Source organism: Saimiri boliviensis, chromosome 5 (genome assembly GCF_048565385.1).
Source record: "Saimiri boliviensis isolate mSaiBol1 chromosome 5, mSaiBol1.pri, whole genome shotgun sequence".
NCBI lineage: Eukaryota > Metazoa > Chordata > Mammalia > Primates > Cebidae > Saimiri > Saimiri boliviensis.
Genome location: NC_133453.1, coordinates 90,324,024 through 90,344,763, shown reverse-complemented (window position 1 = coordinate 90,344,763; position 20,740 = coordinate 90,324,024). Strand labels below are relative to the sequence as shown.

Sequence of the window (20,740 nt, the reverse complement as noted above, 5' to 3'; positions counted from 1 at the left end):
TTGCAAAACATTTTGCTTAGGGAAAGGAATACTTCCCATCTGTCTGGAGTAGTGAAATACTCCTACCTTTGTAAAACAATCAGATTTATGGTTACTTTTAAATTGATAAGACTTGCGGGCATGTGGTGGGATAGATTTATAACTAGCATGAACTTCACTTTTAAGCTAGCGACTTAAGATCAACTAGTGAAAAGAACTTGGCTTGACCCTAAGCAAGAGAAGAGAATCTTGGTTTCTCGTTTGTACATTCCCACTTGCCCTTTGTGCCAGCATCACCTCACCAAAAGCTGGGTCCCTATCCTGTATCTCATTCTGAAACAGATTTGTTCACTCTATAACTGTTACCTCTTCCTGATGTACTTTAATGTGTCTGTTTTAGTAATCCAAAGCAATGTAAGAAATCTCTTGTGGATGTATTTCAGTAACTTACGAAAGAAAAAATAGTAGAGAAAGTGCTTTCAGTCAAATCTCTGCTGCTCCCTTTCTTTCACGTACTAGTAAGTCAACCCTGAGAACTCTCAGAATTGCAATTCAGTATTGTGTCCATCCTGTTAAAAGCATGCATTTCATACCACTTTTCCTTCACCCCAAAATAATGGAGTTAGAAAGGATGTTTTGTATGTGTTCCAATTTTGTGTCATTGATTCTATTGACTATTTTTGTCTAAAGGCTTGAAGTAATAATAAACAGTGCCCTAGAAAACTCTCAGTGAGGAAAATCAGCTTATTTCAAGCACAAAATACCTTACTTAATAATAAAGAAAGAGCTAGATGCCAAGAATGGCTATAACATACTGAGACTGAGGTGAGAGGGGAAAGAAAAAAATTGAATGTAATTTTTTAAAGCATATGCATGTTATAGAAAAGTTTGTGTCAGTGATTCTCAACCAGAAATGGGATCATAAATGAGAATTTTAATATCAAAGTCCACCTAGGTTTACAAAGGTTAAGAAATACCATTAATCTGAATAATTTGGATTGAGATTAGGTTGGGATTTTCCAAGTTTTCTGAGGAGAAAAGAATAAGGTTCCTGAGCAAATTAATGGTCTCAAGAAGACAGAACAGTAAATGCAGATACCTAAAATAACAGCTAGTTTTATCTGTATGTATCCCTTTTTAATATGTACACAAATGATCATGTGTTCATAAAAGCAAGTAGAACACAGCTAGTTGGCAATATTTTGTTACCTATGGCCTACCAACCCCAAAATACCTTTTTTGTTCTTAAAAAGTAGCAATTTGGGCTGAGCACAGTGGCTCATGCCTTAATTCCAGCACTTTTGGTAAACTGAGGCCATGAATTGGATGCCAGCCTAGGCAACATAATGAGACCCTGGGTATACAAAAATTTTAAAAATTAGTCAGATGTGATGGCATGCACCTATAGTTCCAACAACTCACTACTCAGGAGGCTGGGGCAGGAGGATTGCTTGAACCCTGGAATTCAAGGCCGCAGTGAGCTATGATTGCACCACTGCACTCCAGCCTTGGCAATAGAGCAAAACTCTGTCTCCAAAAAACAGGAATTTGTTCTTTCTACAAATTTAGATATATACTTTATTCTGAATTAGTAAGATTTTATCCACTGACTTAAAAGATTTTAGAAAGGAAAAAATTCTCATTCTCATTTCTCTCTCAATTTTGAAATAGTCACTGAAAGTATATGTGCTATTTGTTTATTCCTCACTTAATGTTAATCACTGTGCCTCTTACCTTTTCATCAGAACGTACAGGTTAACTCTGGACACACTTGACACTGGACTTAAGGACTGTTGTAATAATACCAGATTCTAAGTCCATTTGAATTGGTATACCGTACACATAGGACTTAAACAAATTTATTTGGGTTTAATTTAAGATTTTTCTTTCTGTCTTTGTATCTAATAAACTATTTTTCATCTCTTTCCCCAAGGTTTTCACACAGCTGGAAATTCATGAATACTTCACATTTTCATTTGAGTTTGAAGATTGTAAATTTAGAATTTAAAAAAAGTTTTTCATTTAAAAATAGAACACTTGCAGTGAATTTAACATGTGCAAAGAAAGACATTTGATTTTGTTGGTAATTCAGTAAGATAACTAATATGTACTTCAAAAATACAGGTAATATTAAAATTTTAGAGTGAGCACTGTAATAGCCCCAAGGTGTTGAATCTTTTAAAAATAAAATTGCTGTCTAAGAACTGTTTTCCCCTTATCATCCAATACAGATTTTAATGATAATATTGTGGAACAGAAATGAGAGTATATCTAAAGCTTTGTTCATCTCTGGGGCATAAATCCTTTTTCATAGAAAATAGACTATACTAGGCATAACTTGTTGTATGTCTAGTTTACCGTAAAAAAAATTTTTTTAATTATTCATTTGTGATTCTACTCAACAGAAAACTTGGGTGAGTTAAGTAAGCTAGATTGAGGCTGTAGTTGCCAATCTAAACTCCTTTAGGGTGATATTGATTAGGTCACTCAATTGTATGTAAAGGTTGATTCATTAATTGATACTTCTTGTGTCTTTCATTTTTTTCCCAACTACATTGCAAGACTTTGTAACAGACATCCTCTTCTTCATTTGTTTTCCTCTGTATTCACTATAACTCTTAACGCAGCATTCTGCGTTATAGTAGATAGTAAATATTTGTTGATTGAAATAATTGGGAGAAAAGAAGACAAGCAATAAAGAAAATAGAGCAAAATTACTCTGACATACATGTATTCTCATGTCATTTAATTTTTCTTGACTCCAATATTAACGTACTGACTTCCATGGAAATGGCTTTGTGTTTTCTAAATCACTTTATCAGTGATCTACTTAAATATCAATGAATGAAATTTTGTTTACATTTCTTTGAGAAAAATGATTTTTTGTAACTTAGCTGATCTTTTCAACAGAAGTTGTAGATGTCTTGTTATTTGAAACACACTTTTAACACAGTTGGTCACAATATAATTTATTATATCTGAGGATATATAGTATCTTCAGTTTTCTGAATACTTGTCTGATTTCTAGCCCATAATTTTACAGATGGATTTATTTTAGGCACTGAATCTATTGGCTGAAACTGTGGTTTATGGTTATGTTAGATGATTGTTGTTCCTTACTCTGATTTGTAATCGGAGGATAAAGTATTTTCACTTCAACGTTATATGAAACCAGCAGTAAAAGTCATTTACAGTCTTGGAGGTGGTCCAGCTTTCTTATTAAGGCTATAACTTAGTCGTTATTATTATTATTAACATGAATAAATCAAAGTTTTTCTCATTACATGCTCATCATAATATGAAAAATTAAGAGTGGTATCAAAGATACTAAGTCTGAATAAATGGTAAAATATTTATGTTAGAACTATATTACTCAACAAAAACTGCATTTAGACACTTTTGTTAGCATATGATGGAGATCATAGATACAAGCGTTACACCTCACTTGCTGAAAGATTTGCCATTTTCATTAGATTATTTTCTGATAAGCCATATTGCGATTTATAATTGCTTTCATCTGAATTGTGGAATAAGTTTATATTGTATTCTGCTTCTGTTATTAAAAATTCTTTAAAACGTACTCATTTCCGAAATTCCTATTCTTTACCAGTAACAGGGGGTATCACGGAAGAGCAGTTTCAGACACATCAGCAGCAGTTGGTTCAGATGCAAAGGCAGCAGCTTGCCCAACTTCAGCAGAAACAGCAGTCTCAGCATTCCTCGCAACAGACACATCCAAAAGCACAGGTAAACTTGTCGCTTCATCATAGTTATGTCTGTTTCTTTCATCATTACATAGCTTTGTTTTGTTTTAGTCAAGATCACAGAAGATAATCTTGGTTTTGCCACTCTTAATGTGAGGGATCTAACCTGAATTTCTTTTTTTTTTTTTGAGGCACAGTCTCAGTCTGTCACCCAGGCTGGAGTGCAGTGGCGCGATCTCAGCTCACTGCAACTTCTGCTGCCTGGGTTCAAGCAATTCTGCTTCAGCCTCCCAAGTCTGGGATTATAGGCGCCTGCCACCACACCCGGCTAATTTTTGTATTTTTAGTAGAGATGTGGTTTCATCATCTTAGCCAGGCTGGTCTTGAACTACTGACCTCGTGATCCTCAGCCTTCCAAAGTGCTGGGATTACAGGTGTGAGCCACTGAGCCGGGCCCTAACCTGAATTTCTTTTCAGTTAATATACGTAATTTCAAGTGGCTAGCTTATAAACTAGTCTCAATATTTTGAAAAGAGTGCTAGAGCCAAATATGATATTTTTAATTTTTTTAAGGGTTGTTGAGAATTTATAGAACTAGTTACTTATTTAGTTGTAAGAATCATTCTCCACTGCCATTCCCCCAAAGAAGATTTTGTTTTGAAAGATACAGCTTCCCTAAACACTTTCTAAATGTGTTTAAGTGCCATGGGGCTATGCTCCATGAGCTGGGTGGTAATTCACTTGAACTGTGAAATGCATTTAACAGCATAACCCCTTGCCATTGTGAATCACATTTCCCTATAGGAGAAAATTGCATCCAGGCACGGTGGATCACTTACAGTCAGGAGTTCAAGACCAGCCTGACCAACATGGCAAAATTGTACTAAAAATGCAAAAATAAGCTGGGCATGGTGGTACACGCCTGTAATCCCAGCTACTTGGGAGGTTGAGGCATGAGGATCACTTAAACCCGGGAGGTGGAAGTTCCAGTGAGCCGAGATTGCACCACTGCACTCCAGCCTGGGTGATGGAGTCAGACTCTGTCTCAAATAAAATAAAATAAAATAAAATAAAATAAAATAAAAGTTTTAAAAATGAAGAGGAAAATTGCCACTAGGGGAAGTTGTTAGTAGACACTACTAAATAAAGATGCTGGAGATCAGAATAAAAATACTTAATAAAACTATAATTGCCAGAAGAAACCAGCCCTGCCATCACCTTGATTTTAACCCTGTAAGATTAATTGTGGACTTCTGGCCTACAGAACTATATGATAATCAGTTTTTGTTTTAAGCCACTAAAAACAAAATTAAGAAATATATTTCAGGCCGGGCGTGGTGGCTCAAGCCTGTAATCCCAGCACTTTGGGAGGCCGAGGCGGGTGGATCACGAGGTCAAGAGATCGAGACCATCCAGGTCAACATGGTGAAACCCCGTCTCTACTAAAAATATAAAAAATTAGCTGGGCATGGTGGCGCGTGCCTGTAATCCCAGCTACTTAGGAGGCTGAGGCAGGAGAATTGCCTGAGCCCAGGAGGCGGAGGTTGCGGTGAGCCGAGATCGCGCCATTGCACTCCAGCCTGGGTAACAAGAGCGAATCTCCGTCTCAAAAAAAAAAAAAAAAGATATTTCAAATTTGAACCACCTGAAAAAATAAAGCTTGCATTTTAGACCTTGTTTTATTACTCTGTAATTCTAAAACAATAATCTATAACCATATCTATAATTCTAATAACTGAGGTTTACTCAATCTTGGTTGTATTTTGTGAGCTCTCAGGCTAGAATCTGCCCATTGTGGTTCAGCCCATTCTGAATGTGTCAGTACACTGACTTAAAAGATCCTGACTCCAATAACATGAAAACCTCGGTGACCCTGGAACCCAACACTTTGTGACATCCAGGTGGATCTGGGACTTGCTTGGGGACTAGGGCTATAGGATTTAGTAACCAGTTTTATACAGAATGAAGGAGGAATGGCCATTTAACTTGCCTTTGTTTGCTTTTCCGAGTCTCTTGGTTAACCAGCCCAAAGTATTTTTGGCCTGCTTCAGGGTTAGGCCAAGATATGTAGGTGTATACATTGTGACAAAAATGACTGTTAATCATCTCTATGGTTTTATTTTACCCGCATAACTAGCTTGTCAAGCATTTTTAAAAGCATTCATTAATACTTATTGGAAAAATTAATAGAATGTTAAAGGTTTGGGTTATTTAGTCCCTAGTTCTTTCTCAGAAATAACCTCTTCCCAGTTTTTTGGTCACTTCCCTGCTTCACATGCCAAAAATGGTCTGTGGAATCCTAGATCTCTTAATCTATTGTAATTGTTCAGGGTTACAAAGGCATCAGCCTCTTGAGTTTGCCTCATTCCTTAATATGTTTATAAAATCACATCTAAAAATTAGAGAGTTTAACTTGGTTCTTTTTATAGGGCTCAAGCACCTCTGACTGTATGTCTAAAACACTTGACTCAGCCAGCGCCCACTTTGCTGCATCTGCAGTGGTCAGTGCACCTGTTCCAAGTCGCAGTGAGGTAGCCAAGGAACAGAACACTGGCCACAACAACATAAATGGTGTTGTCCAGCCTTCAGGTACAGCTGGGGTTTCGCATGGTACTTACTTTTTTGAAGTTGTAATTCAGTGATTGGGAGTACGGTTTTTTTTTTTCTATCCAAGGGGAAAATGTGCATAAGAAGTCAGTCAGGACTCTTTAGGATTTCTTTGGAAAGATAAGGGAAACAAGATACTCCTTATTTTCTCCCTTATTCATTGCATACATACCTGTGTAACACTCTATCCTTTCTGGTTTCATTTACATACTGTTATTTGTCTCGCATCTTAGGAAATCTTTTGAGCTAACCATCCCCATTGAATCATCATGCGTTGATAAAAAGCTGAAATATAATCCAGGACAGTAATAAATTGGAAGTCAGGTTTGCCCTTCCCACTCTTACATACTACTGATAGGCATACTACCTCTTGACTCTCCCCCTCTTTAGATAGAGTATTACTGTGAAGCCGTGTCTGCTTCTTAGTACCCTAAGTCCTCAAAGACTTGCTGTTCCTGTCATCCTTCAGCAACCTCTCAGACCTTAGAAATTTTGCAGTTGTTTTTATATATACCCATGAGTCTGATTGTCCATTCCTACTAATATCCATGCATTGTAAATTCTTAGGGAAACCCAACTGTCATTTCCATCTGTCCTATTATACTTAACTCCACAGTTGCCAGATGTAGGCAGCAGGATACTTTGCAAAAAGCCGTTTTATGTAGACCAGTAGAAAGAGGGTGTTTTGGGAGCTGTAGCAGATTAGTACATTCTGCTTAGTGATCAGGAGCTCCCTTTGGAGAGACCAGTGTGTGAAAAGTTAACTTGGGATTCAATTCCGATACAAATGTTTGTATTTATTTTTATTATACTCCTAAAGATAGTTTTATTGGTCTCATGATACTAATTGAATGACTTTTTTTCCAGGAACCTCTAAAACATTATACTCCACCAATATGGCTTTATCATCCAGCCCAGGGATTTCAGCTGTACAGCTTGTAAGGACAGTTGGCCACACCACTACAAACCATTTAATCCCAGCATTGTGCACAAGCAGTCCTCAGACACTTCCCATGAACAATTCCTGCCTGACAAATGCAGTGCACCTCAATAATGTCAGTGTTGTTTCTCCAGTCAATGTGCATATCAATACACGGACTTCAGCACCGTCGCCAACAGCCTTAAAACTTGCCACAGTTGCTGCCAGTATGGACAGAGTGCCAAAGGTTACTCCCAGCAGTGCCATCAGCAGCATAGCAAGGTATGTGTGTGTAGTGTGTGTGTTTCAGTGATTATTCTCCCTTTGTGCTGGCTGTCCGGTGGGAAGGAAAAGAATTTGCTTCAAGCAATGGGTGTTTATTGACAGACTTGATTTTCAGCAGTTACTGAAGATCTGTTTAAAGCTGACTTAGGTATTTGAGGTGCCTAGTAGGATGCTTAAATGCCAAACTAGTAGGATTGTTAGAGAAAGAGAGAGTAGTGGAGAGAGAGAGAGATACAGTCAAAGAAAGAAAAGGACATCAGATTGTCAAATACATCAGAGTCTATGTTAGAAGCTTCAGTTACTCTCGTGTTAATGTTTTATAGTTTAGGCAGTCTGGAAGATGAGAATTGTTATGATTAACTCCATGCCAGAGTTTAGGTTTCACATCCAAATTTGTGTGTTCTTTTGCATCATACACAAAGGGAAAGTAAATTACTTTATGTATATTAAAAATGAGAAGATTCTAGGATTAACTTAAATTTACAATGTATTTTAGAATGTTTTTATATTTCATTCTATGACACTAATACAGGGAGAACAATGAATCAGAAAAATACTGATTTGCATAGGTTCATAAGTACATGATCTTAAGCTTATATAATTAAACTAGCGGACAGTAATTTCAGTAATATTGTGCTCCTAATGATTGTTCTTTCTGAGTGTCATATGCTTCATCCTTTTTTTAAAAAAAAAAGCTTGGTTTGACCTGTGTTACATATTTCCTAAGTAATTTCCCATTGGCTTCTATTGAAATGCTATGTTAAATGATTATCTTTCCTAAGTAAATAACTATAATCAAAAAATTAGGAATTAATGGAATTTCTAAACTGAAGAAAAGTTTTTTTATTCCTATATAGAAATGGTAAAAATGGGAATTGTTCTTGTGAAGTCATGTTTAGTTGTAGTTATACAACAATGTTTTTGTGAATACTAACTGGTAGCTTCATGTTCTAGAGAGTATTAATGTTTATTTTATTCTTTGCCTTATTGTAGAGAGAACCACGAACCAGAAAGATTGGGCCTAAATGGAATAGCAGAGACAACAGTAGCTATGGAAGTGACATAACCTAAAACATGTGGCTCTGACCTGTGCTGATGGTGTGCAGTCATTCATATTCCAGCTGAATGCAAAGGCAACACTCTGTGGATCACAGAGCATAACAGTGGACCTAAATGGACTATAGTATATCGGATATTAAATCCATATATGATGTATATTTTGTAAAATTGGGAAAATCACTACCTTGTAAAATAGTTTATTTGTATCATCAATATTATTTCTGTTACTTGAATAGTAGATATTCATCATCATGCTTTTGCACTTGAATTTGCAACTGAATGGATTTTAAAAAATAATTCTTTAATGGGATCATGAGCATGAAATGGGATCCTGCATCACTTGTTTTAACTATTTATTTTGCCATGTTTACATTTTGTATCTTGTAAAAATAAATCCAACTTTGTGTCTAAAAAGTTAAAGATTCATAGCTAGGAAATGAAATTCTTGTGATTTTTTTCTAAAGGAACTGTAAAGTTTTCACTTGGTTCATTTTGTTTCACAATTTGACTAGATGGACTTTTTGGTAAATACTTTAGTGGCATTTCACTGTCAAATATGAAGTTCAAGGCAAAATAGTATTTTCTATTACTGTGCAGGGGAAAGGGATGGATCGATACATGCAAATTTAATGTAGTAACTCACTTTTCCATATATTTTGAATGTATATTTCTATTTATAATACCAGTTTATAAAAAATAATTACACAGAAAAAATGGAATAGGAAAAATTATGCATCTAGCACATTTACACTGTGCAGATATGAAAATTTTTCAAGGATTACATTTTATCTGAAGGCTGCATATTTTAACTGGCTTTAAAACTGTAACACACCACATAAAAGATAACTTTACCAGGTATGTATTGCATTATATCATTGCAATAATTATTGGAAGTCTAGATATCGAGCCATCCCAGGTGTTGGGAGGGGGGGAGGGTTGTGGCAAGATTGTCTTTTCAATTTTGGAGAGTTTTCCTGTGGCTACAAGGCAAGTAACGGGTTGGAAAAAGTCTGACTGTAAGTGTTGGACACCTTCATAGTGTAGTGTTTTAGTGACTTTTTTTATACGGTTCTTGTAAATTAGATACGTGTAGTGGTGTTTCAGAATGTTTGTTTATGCACTAGTTCAGACAACTTTCCCTGTTACTTGTTCTTGATAAGTGAAAACTGCAGGGAAATAAAAAATACATATCAAAACATGGACATGCTGCATATGTGTTTATTTCACAATGTGCACACAGTATAAGTGAAAATTTAAGGGAGATGATAGCACTTAACAGCACTTTTCATGTTCACATGCTTTCCAAGCATTAATGAAAAGAACTATAGGAAGCTCATCTATGGGCTCTATTGGGTTTCAGATAATCCAATATAAACTACCTTTGATATGAAAGTTCTTAAGATATTTTACAGAATGTAAGTAACTTGCAGTATCGCAGTCATTGAAATGTCATAAGTGAGCCTCATTTTATAAATAAAAGTTTAGAGTAGAATTATATTGCAAGGGGATTTTGTCAAGTAAGTACTGGGAAATGTAAATATTTTTAATGAATACAATTAAAACCATTTCAAACTTACATAATTTTATACTTTACATTTTTTATATCTGCAGTCCTGAAAGTTGTAAATTGATGTGTCAGTTGAATTAATGGGCCAAGATTTCTGCTGAAAGTGGTTTTTATTCAGGTCCTAAATGTGTAAAGCAATTTATGGTCAAAACCATAGAAAAAAAATTAATTTCGTCTTGGTTGTGACCTGATAGGATCCATGCTCGTTTCTGCCATACTACCTCTGGAGTTACTCATTGCTGATTATATAAAGGAAATAAGTTGATTTGATATGTATTATGACTGTGTTCATTCTGCTTATAGTTGGATGTATCTCCTTGCTATTAAGAACTTAAAACAACTTTAGTGCCAATTGCAGAGAAAGCTTTTTTCCCCATTTTACCGAAGTAAAGCATGAAGTGAATTTGCCTTATGTGATATATATGTTATAAATAAGTAAAACAAAAAAACTCTCCATGTGTACAGTTTCTGGAGGTGGTGGCAAATCCAGAATTTATCAAAGACTGATGACCAATTGATTTGTTCCTTTTGAAGTAAAATAGAAACATAAGCCTTCCGTATTTTGTTGGTTGTAACTGTTTCATGGATGGCATATCAGTTATGTACATACACATTTTCCTTTGCTTTTCAAAAACTTACATGACAAATACTTGTTTTCGCTTTATTAAATTGAAGAATAATCTGCACTGGACAGCACCGCTCTCAGTTTTCTCAGGAAATTTAGTCTTAGTACTCAGAGCTTTCAGAATCCTTGGATAATGTTTTCTCCAGAGTGGATGAAGGTGATTAATTAAAAAAAAAAAAAAAAAAAAAGCGGGTAACTCTCATGTGATAGAATATTCTTAATTCAGTATAGATAACATTTTTAATTATTTTTATTTCTCTGCCTTCTTAAAGAGAGTACCACCCCTTTCTTTCCCAATAATTCAAGGTCATGTTTATGATGTAACTCTAAGTATATTTGAGGATTTGTTTTCTTTTGCAAAAGACCAAGGAGAAAACTAAAATATTTGTAGGGCACAGTTTTAAACTAGATAACATAACACATACGTATATTCTGACTTTTTAAAAAATAGGAATGTATTGGCAACTGTGCTTGGTGTTTTATTATTAAGGTTGTTTTAGGGGTGAAGTAGTGGGAAAACAGTAAGGAGGACCAACATTTCAGAAACTTCCGTAGTATGTACTGCTGTATTTGAGTATGATGCTATACTTTTCAACAAATGTCGTTCATCAATAATATACTTGTGACTGAAGTGTTTTGTTGTCTCTTAACTGACGTGGCAAACTTGTAAATTTTTAAAGGTAAGGATATCTCAAAGGATTTTGTCTGTTAACATCCTGGAAGATAAGAGATGTTTTTTCTCAGTGACCGCAGCATCGTAGTAGCTAACATCATGGAGCATGTAGAGTTCTCTCTCAGTGACTTTTTCATCTAATCCTAACAACGATTCTGTTTAGTAATATTATTTATCCTGTTTTAAAGATCAGGAAAATGAAGTTTAGAGAAGTTTAGGTAACTTACTTTATGTCACATAGCTGTTAAGTTACTGAGGAATTAAACTTGGTAGTCACCACACTGCTAACCACCGCCTTCTACCTTTAACATGAAAGAAGCTCTCCTCAAGTAAGTGTTTATTCTGTTTCTCAGTCCACTTGTTAGCAGCATCCGTAGTTAGACTTTGATTAGAAGACAGCCTCCCAACTCTTACACCACGAGGCTGAGTGAATTATATCCAACTGTGACTTGTAACCATCCACCAAGCAAACCCAAACCAATTAGTTTATTTTTTTCTGTTTTCTGTCTGCTGGACCTAGCCAGTAAGTACTAAAGCTTTCAAGACAGCAATGAGAGCGAGATCTGTTCCAGGTCTTGGCTGATTTCGCACTTTACAGATCTCTCTCCTCTTCTATAAGAAGTTCTTGAAACTCCGTCACAGAGGCCACACTGAGAAGCTTGGGGGAGGTGTGCAGGTGGCCCATGTGTCATTGGTTGCCTATCAAGGAAGTAAATTACATGCGCTCTTAAGGCTGAGCATACAGTTTAGAGCTCTATTTTATGTATATGTATACTTTTAAGTTCTGGGATACATGTGCAGAATGTGCAGGTTTGTTACCTATACATGTGCTGTGGTAGTTTGCTGCACCCATCAGCTCGTCATCCACATTATGTATTTCTCTTAATACTATCCTTCCCCTAGCTCCCCATCCCCTGAAAGGCCCTGGTGTGTAATGTTCTCCTCCTTGTGTCCATGTGTTATTGTTCAACTCCCACTTATGAGTGAGAGTGAGAACATGCAATGTTTGGTGTTCTGTTCCTGTGTTAGTTTGCTGAAAATGATGGTTTCCAGCTTCAACCATGTCCCTGCAAAGGAGATGAACTCATCCTTTTTTATGGCTGCATAGTATTCTATGGTGGATATGTGCCACATTTTCTTTATCCAGTCTATCATTGATGGGCATTTGGGTGGGTTCCAAGTCTTTGCTATTGTGAATAGCGCTGCAATAAACATATATGTGCACATGTCTCTATAGCAAAATTATTTATATTCCTTTGGGTGTATACACAATAATGAGATTGCTGGGTCAAATGGTATTTCTGGTTCTAGATCCTTGAGGAATCACCACACTGTTTTCCACAATGGTTGGACAAATTTATTCCCACAAACAGTGTAAAAGAGTTCATATTTGTCCACCGTGGCTCTGGCATCTGCTGTTTTCTGACTTTTTAGTGATCACCATTCTAACTAGTGTCAGATGATATCTCATTGTGATTTTTAATTGCATTTCTCTAATGACCAGTGATGATGAGCTTCTTATTTCATATATTTGTTGGCTGCATAAATGTCTTGTTTTGAGTGTCTGTTCATATCCTTTGCCCACTTTTTGATGGGGTTGTTTGGATTTTTTCTTGTAAATCTGTTTAATTTCCTTGTAGATTCTGGATATTAGCCCTTTGTTAGCTGGATAGATTGCAAAAACTTTATCCCATTCTGTAGGTTGCCTTTTCACTCTGATGATACTTTCTTTTACCGTGCAGAGCCTCTTTAGCTCTTAATTGTCAATTTTGGCTTTTGGTGTTTTAGTCATGAAGTTTTGCCCATGCCTATGTCCTGAATGGTATTGCTTAAGTTTTTTCCTAGGGTTTTTATGGTTTTAGGTTTTATATTTAAGTCTTTAATCCATCATGAGTTAATTTTTGTATAAGGTATAAGGAAGGGGTCCAGTTTCTGTTTTCTGTAAGTGGCTAGCCAGTTTTCCCAACACCATTTATTAAATAGGGAATCCTTTCCCCATTGCTTGTTTTTGTCAGGTTTGTCAAAGATAAGATGGTTGTAGATGTGTGGCGTTATTTCTGAGGCCTTTGTTCTTTTTCATTGGTTTATATATCTGTTTTGGTACTAGGACCATGCTCTTTTGGTTACAGTAGCCTTGTAGTATAGTTCAAAATCACGTAGTGTGATGCCTACAGCTTTGTTCTTTTTGCTTAGGGTTGTCTTGGCTATACAGGCTCTTCTTTGGTTCCGTATGAAATTTCAAGTCATTTTTTAAAATTCTGTGAAGAAAGTGGTAGCTTGATGGGGATAGCATTGAATCTATAAATTACTTTAGGAAGTATGGCCATTTTCACAATACTGATTCTTCCTATCCATGAGCATGGAATGTTTTTCAATTTGTGTCCTCTTTTATTTCCTTGAGAAACACCCTTTCATGTTAAAAAAAAAAAAAAAAAAAAACTTTCAGTAAACTAGGTGTTGATGGAACGTATCTCAAAATAATAAGAGCTATTTATGACAAACCCACAGCCAGTATTATACCGAATGGGTAAAAGCTGGAAGCATTCCCTTTGAAAACCAGCACAAGACAAGGATGCTCTCTCTCACCACTCCTATTCAAAATAATATTGGAAGTTCTGGCCACGTCAATCAGGCAAGAGAAAGAAAGAAGGGGTATTCAAATAGGAAGAGAGCAAGTCAGATTGTCTCTATTTGCAGATGACATGATTGTATGTTTAGAAAACCCCATCGTCTCAGCCCAAAATCTGCTTAAGCTGATAACTTCAACAAAATCTCAGGATACAAAATCAATGTGCCAAAATCGCAAGCATTCCTATACACTAATAATAGAGTCAAATCATGAGTGAACTCCTATTCACAATTGCTGCAAAGAGAAATACCTAGGAATACAACTTACAAGGGGTGTGAAGGACCTCTTCAAGGAGAACTACAGAGCTCTTTTTAAGTCATTAATATCATCAAGGCTGACTATGAACAATTGTATCAGATCATGTAATGTATCTGAGCTTGTGCAGAACTAACCAGTTTCAATAACCACAAGTCTCTAAAGGGCACAAGAATTGTATATTTTTTAGAGGGAGGACAGTGGAGAGAACAATTAAGATAGAATGTGGGTATTCTATCGGAATTTGTTAAGCTGGATTTAAATCCCTACTCTGCCATTTAATTAGCTGGTGATTTTCTCGTCTTCTTATCTCTGAGCTTGAATCGTGATGAATGATGGAATTGGATAACCTCAAACATCTCTACCAGCTCTGATGCTATAGAAGTCTCATCTCCTCACCCCCACCCCCCTAGGTGGCTATCTTGCTTTCCAGAAAAATCATCTTTGCTTTTGTCAGTATTCATGGACTTAACAGCACCTTTCAAAGGTAACCAATCACATCCTACACACCCTCTTAACTACTCCTTTTCCTCTTTCTGTTGTCCAAAGGAAAAACTGCTTATTTCAAACATAAGGGCTTTGTTGCTGTTACTTAAACAGAGTGCATTATATCCAACTGTGGCTGAAATATTAGCATAGGGAAGACGAAGGTAACACTAAGCCACATATTTCTCTAGCAGTAATTTTAGGCTTGAAGCTTATGTCCTATCAAAATTAGAGTCCTGTGTGTACTTCAAGATACTGTGTTATTCTCATGAAATCACCCTTATGGTATCATTGGATATTTAAACAAAACCCTTATTATACTAGCTGGTTCAGTAACATCGCAGAGCAAGATGATAAAATGTTTCTGAACACGGATTCTCCCTCCGTGAACACCTGTTATCCTCAGGAAAGCCTAGGATTCTGCAGTTACCTTTCAGTACTAAAACAAAAAAGACCAACTACAGTCACAACAGGAAACTTATTTCACCTTCAGTATACAAATTTGATTTGGTGAACAGCACATTCAAAAGCAATGACCTTTTCCTTTTACCAATGTTGAACACCTTTAACAATTATTGTTTAGAAGAACACTGTGTTCTTCCTCTCTTTCAGTTTCAGAGCAGGGGTCGTGTACACACACAGCTCCTATCTTACGAATATCTATCTTGTGTGCTCTTCTCAATACCATAAGGAGATTTTGGTCAGTGACCAAGTGAACCTGGATTAGGGATCGCCAAGATGTAAGAGTTCAGCTTTTGACATAGGACATCTATCTATATTATCTACTGCTGAGTAAAAATTATGACAAATTTAAAACAATAGCACACTATTATGTGGGTTAGGAATCTAGCACAAGGCTGAAATCAGAGTGATGCCAGGACTACATTCTCATCCTGTGGCCCAGGCAGTGAAGGATCCACATCCAAGCTCCTCAGATTGTGACAAAATTCTTTGTTGTTGTAGAAATTGTGACAATTTAAGGCCAACAATGGAGAGTTTTCACTGCTTGGAGTCTCTCACTTCAGGGAAGATCTTGACTCTTGGAAAGGGCTCACCTGATTAGATCATGCCCATGCAACACAGTCTTTGATTAGTTCAGTCAATTTATTAGGGACTTCAGTTATAGCTGCAAAATCTCTTCACGTTTGCCATATTTTATTGATTAGAAGCAGGTCCCTGCTCTTCCCCACACTCAAGGGAATTACATGAAGGGCATAGACTCTAAGAGACAGGAATCATAAGGCCACCCAAGGGTGTGTCTGCCACAACATCTACCTAATTGGATTAACCATCTCACCAACACACACTCCAATCCCTTATCTCAGGACCTGCCTCAGAAGATTAACTCATGTTTATAAAGTAACAATTTAAAGTCCTCTTTAAATTCTTTATTTTTAAAATCACAAATGCCACAGTCCTGGATACTGGGCAGGAGGTCATGTCAAGACGAGATAAGACTGGCATCAGTAACACCAAAGGCTTTGTGGAAACTGGAATGGATGAGATCAGCTAGAAAAGAACAGACTGGGGAAAGGGAAGTGTGATCAGCAGAACCTCAGTATCTATGTGGCCAGAGCAGGGGTGGGGGCAGAGGAAGAGACTGAGTAGCAATGGGGAGGAGGACGTGGTCATCTGGGGCATTCTAATTTCCTTTAGAAGAGCCATGCAGAGGTGAACGGCAAGTGGTAGAGGCCAGTGGTTGCTAAGGAAATAGAGATGATGAGAGTTTAGCAGTGACAAAGTAAAAAGCGAAGTATCGAGGACAGATGATACTCAGGTTAGAAAGCCTGAGTACAAGTCCTGTCTGCGGCTTCTGGCTGTCAGAACCACTTGGGTGAGCTTTTATTTTTTTTTTTAATTTTATTTGTTCTTTATTAACAACCTATGAAAGAAATAGGCGAACTTTGAAAAATACAGATGTGTGGATCTCACGCATCCCAGGCTGAATGAATCAGGATCTCCAAAAGTGAGTCGAGATGCTGGTATTTTGTGTTTGTTTCAGTTTGTTTGTGTGGTTGGTTTTTGGGTTTTGGTTCATAAACTTAGCAGATGATGACTGCAGCTAAGCTTGGGAATGGACAAGTAACTTTACTGTAAACCTCAGAATTTATCTCTTCAACTGTCAAATAAGGGCGATTAAGTTATTTCCCAGTTTCATTCACTCCAAGACAGAGAATGCCTCTCACTGAACAAGCTCCATGGCTAGAAATTGTGCTATGCACAATTTCCCTGTAACAAATGCTTTCCTTTCCTGCCCCTTTAAGATTTTGAGAGCATGTGCTTTAAACAAATAATTGTAGCCTGGGCAACATGATGTGACCTCGTCGCTACAAAAAATTTAAAAATTAGATAGGTATGGTGGTATACATAGGTAGTCTCAGCTACTTGAGAAGCCAAAGTGGAAGAACTGCCTGAACCTGGGAGGTCAAGGCCGCAGTGAGCTATGATCACATCACTGTACTCCAGCCTGGATGACAGAGTGAGACCCTGTCTCAAAAATCATAATTCTTTCTTGGCAGTTCATTACAGATTAAAGGTGGAGTTACTTAAACTCTCTATAGCAATTATTAAATATCCCCCACACTTTCCCATCTCAAGCCATCTAAGTTCCCAAGTCACCCCCAGAACATCATGCTCAGAGAATTGTTCCTCCGTGGCAGTCTAATCACTTTTCAAGTGCTCATTCATTCCCAGTGCTAGAGGTCTCCAGACCACGGTTGTCAGCACACCCTTTCCAGTCATATGACCGTAGTATTTGACTGCAGGGGCAAAGTAGCTGTCCTTAAGCTGTGTTTGGAGAATTTTGCTTGCCTAACATTTACATGGCGTGTTGGAGCTCCTCAGGGGTTTTTCCTAGGACTTCTGTGCTTCTCTGTACCATCTTTATCCTGATGACATCAAAATGTTATCTTTAGCCCAGAACGCTGTTCTGAATTCCATTCTCCTACATCCAGTGCTTTGTTGACACCTCCACTTGTGAGTTTCACAGACATGCCCAAACTTACCAGGTGCAAAATGGAACAGTTGTTTTCCTGCTTTCTCCCTAACCTGTTTCTCCCATCTCTGCATTCAACCACTGCTGGCTCTAGTCCTTCCCATCTCAGGATATGGCACCACCGCCCCAACCCAACTACAATCCATCAACACATCTTTTCATATGCACTGAAAAATATGTATTGAATCCATCCGTTTTTCTCCTTGTTCAGACTACCACTACCTTCTCCAGACCATTGCCCATTGCTTGCACTGCAGCAAGCTCATGACACTTCTCCTTACCCCCATTCTTATCTATTTCTAATCAAGTCACATGTAGCCAATATGGATCCTTTAAGTATCAGATTCGATCAATTTCCTCCTAAAAAACTCCCCCTTCCATTTCTTCCCACTGCACTTTAAAATCCAAACTCCTACCGCGGTGGTAAGGCATTCCATGGGATTACTTCATCTCACCCACCACACTGGAGTCCCACTGATGTATCCAGTCCTCAACTTTAACAAACTATTTCCTGCTGCACTGCCTTTGTATGTGGACATTCCTTTTGCTGAGAACACTTCTCTGTGCCATCTTATCTTTCAGGGCTTAACCCTCTTCGGAGAGTTGCTCTCTGGTCCTCCTATCTAAAGAAGTTGCTCTCTGATCCTCCTCTGGATGAATGGAACAGTGACTTTCTGTGCTAGCCCCCTACCTGTGGGTACCATGTGGGAAATAATCATACTGATGTGATTTCTCTGTTTACTTCTTTTTTCATCTGTCTTGTGAGCCTCGTAACGGTGAAGACGTGTTCTCTGTGGCATCTCCGGCCCTTGGCACAGTCCAGCAGCACATGGTAAGTGTTCAAACATTTGTTGAATAAATGAGTGAAGAAATAACAATCAGTGCAACGAAAGAGTCAAGAGATTTCCTTTTTATTTTTTATCCTTTTTATTGTTATTTTAAACCAAAACATAATGATTGTTAAACATAGTTTAAATTCTCTTGAACTTATTAGCCGAACAGGTTTGAAATCTAAAATAGGTTATGTCTCAAATGCTGACCTCTTGCTTCAGAAGCTGCTTTTCCTGTGAAGCTTCCTTGTGAGGTTGCTGTCATCTTCTGCCGCTTCCATCGAGAGTCTAGCAGATGGTTGTGGGTGGAGAGTGGCAGAAAATAGGCTTTGAAGAGTCCCAAGAGCTATTTTTCTGCCTATATTTATATTGAATTAGCAGTTGTATGCAAGTGTAGGAAAATCTGGGAGCAGGTTGGGTAGCTGCTGGTTTTGTCATTGTGTTTGTAAGCTAGAAAAATGTTCTCATTAATGTTTTCTGTAAGATTCACATCTGGGGTCTGTGGATAACCAGTGTTTCTTTTCCTTCCCAAAGCATTGTCCTTTCAGGGTGTATTTTTGTCAAGGATCGGATTTCAACACACTTATCAGGAATTTAGGGAATTATCAAAGCTTTCCATTTCAACTATTTTAGAGAGAGGATGCTTGCTCACAACAAAAGCCACATCAGAGGTTTGTCCAAAAAAGTGCAAACGCTGTGTGTACTCAGCTGTTGATATTTGACACCAATTCTCTTCAAGATGTGGCTTGACTTGGAGTTAATTTTTCATCTGTGTACTATTCTGTCCCGACTGATTTGAAGGGTGCTGTTCTCCACCACCCCCATCACTGGAGCTGAAATTTGTTTCAGTGTTTATGAATGAGAATCCTTTTCTCAAAGGCTTTTGCCTTTCCCCATTGTCTCTTGGGGAATAGATGGCATAGAATTTTTGTAACTAAAAAACAGCCCTACTGATGATTCAGTCCCTCTCTCGTCTAGGACACTGAGAGAGGAAGGAGCTTGTCCAAATCCCAGAGCTAGATGGTGGCAGATGTGGGACTGACCCTGGAAGGGTGCCAATTCCCATGTGCTTTGCTCCACATAACCTTCATCCAACAAATGGTCACTTAAGTGGTTTTCAGCTCTTAGTCATGGTTCTAATTTTGAAAATGTCAGCTGTGTTACAAACATTTAGATGGTTTATTTTGTACATTGTATAGGTTAGGGACCTTCTTAAGTACTACATGCCTTGAAATTAGTATTTTAAATGTTCATTTGCATTTAGGGTAATATTTAAGATTATTACATCTAAGAAGTATATAAAACTACACAAATTTTTACAAACTGAAAGCCATCTGTTTAGAAATTTTTCATATATTCACTAATTAAGCCTAATTTCATTGGATTAAAGATACATATTTGCATGTATTTAAGTTAGATCTGTCTTTCCAACTAGTAATTTCACTGGAAAGTGGCAAATTACTGGAAGGAGGCCTTCCCCAAGCCAGTTAAACTCCCTATCACTTCACCCTGCCTCATCATCACTGGGTGTGTGAAATGATCTTTTGTATTGGTCCTTTTACTTCCCTATTGCCTGTTTCTTCTCCCTCAGACTGCCAGTCTCATTAGAGCTGGGACCTTGCCTGTCCTAGTCCTGGCTCTGTCCTCATCACCTCACGTAGCAGCCTGGCATGTAGTAGGTGCTCCATAGATAGCTCCTGGATAAATAAGTGAATGAATGGTGCTAGGCTGATTATATCTGGATTTCTTGAGAAGCTTAAAAAAAAAAAAAAAAAAAAAAAAAAAAGCCCAGGCATCTGGGATATACCCTCAGAGATTCTGATTCATTACAGAATAAGTTCTAGAAATCTGGTTTTAAATCCCGCACCCACCTAAAAAAGATTTCCTACATGTATTTCGGTTTGGGAATCTATAATATTAACACCAAGAGGCCCATCTTCCATCTCCCAGGGCTACCTTCATTCATTTAATAATTATTGATTGAACACCTATTTCATGTACTAGGCAATGTTGTTTAGGCAGAAACATTGAGCAACTAAAACACTGCATTACAGCTGGGGGCGGTGGCTCACACCTGTAATCCCAGCACTTTGGGAGGTCGAGGTGGGCAGATAGCTAGAGGTCAGG

General features: G+C 37.5%; 1 protein-coding gene across 4 annotated transcripts in view; it reads left to right on the top strand.

The window, feature by feature from the left end:
* The window catches only part of EPC2 (enhancer of polycomb homolog 2), a 232,707-nt gene extending 222,958 nt beyond the window's left edge, over positions 1 to 9,749 (top strand). For all 4 annotated transcript variants that reach the window (XM_010330319.2, XM_010330308.3, XM_003921987.4 and 1 more), the window contains 4 exons: positions 3,590 to 3,726; positions 6,113 to 6,272; positions 7,158 to 7,491; positions 8,488 to 9,749. In XM_010330319.2, the coding sequence (XP_010328621.1) occupies positions 3,590 to 3,726; positions 6,113 to 6,272; positions 7,158 to 7,491; positions 8,488 to 8,560 (704 nt within the window). In that variant the 3' untranslated portion in view covers positions 8,561 to 9,749. The remainder of the gene's footprint in view (positions 1 to 3,589; positions 3,727 to 6,112; positions 6,273 to 7,157; positions 7,492 to 8,487) is intronic.
* The last annotated feature ends 10,991 nt before the right edge of the window (positions 9,750 to 20,740 follow it).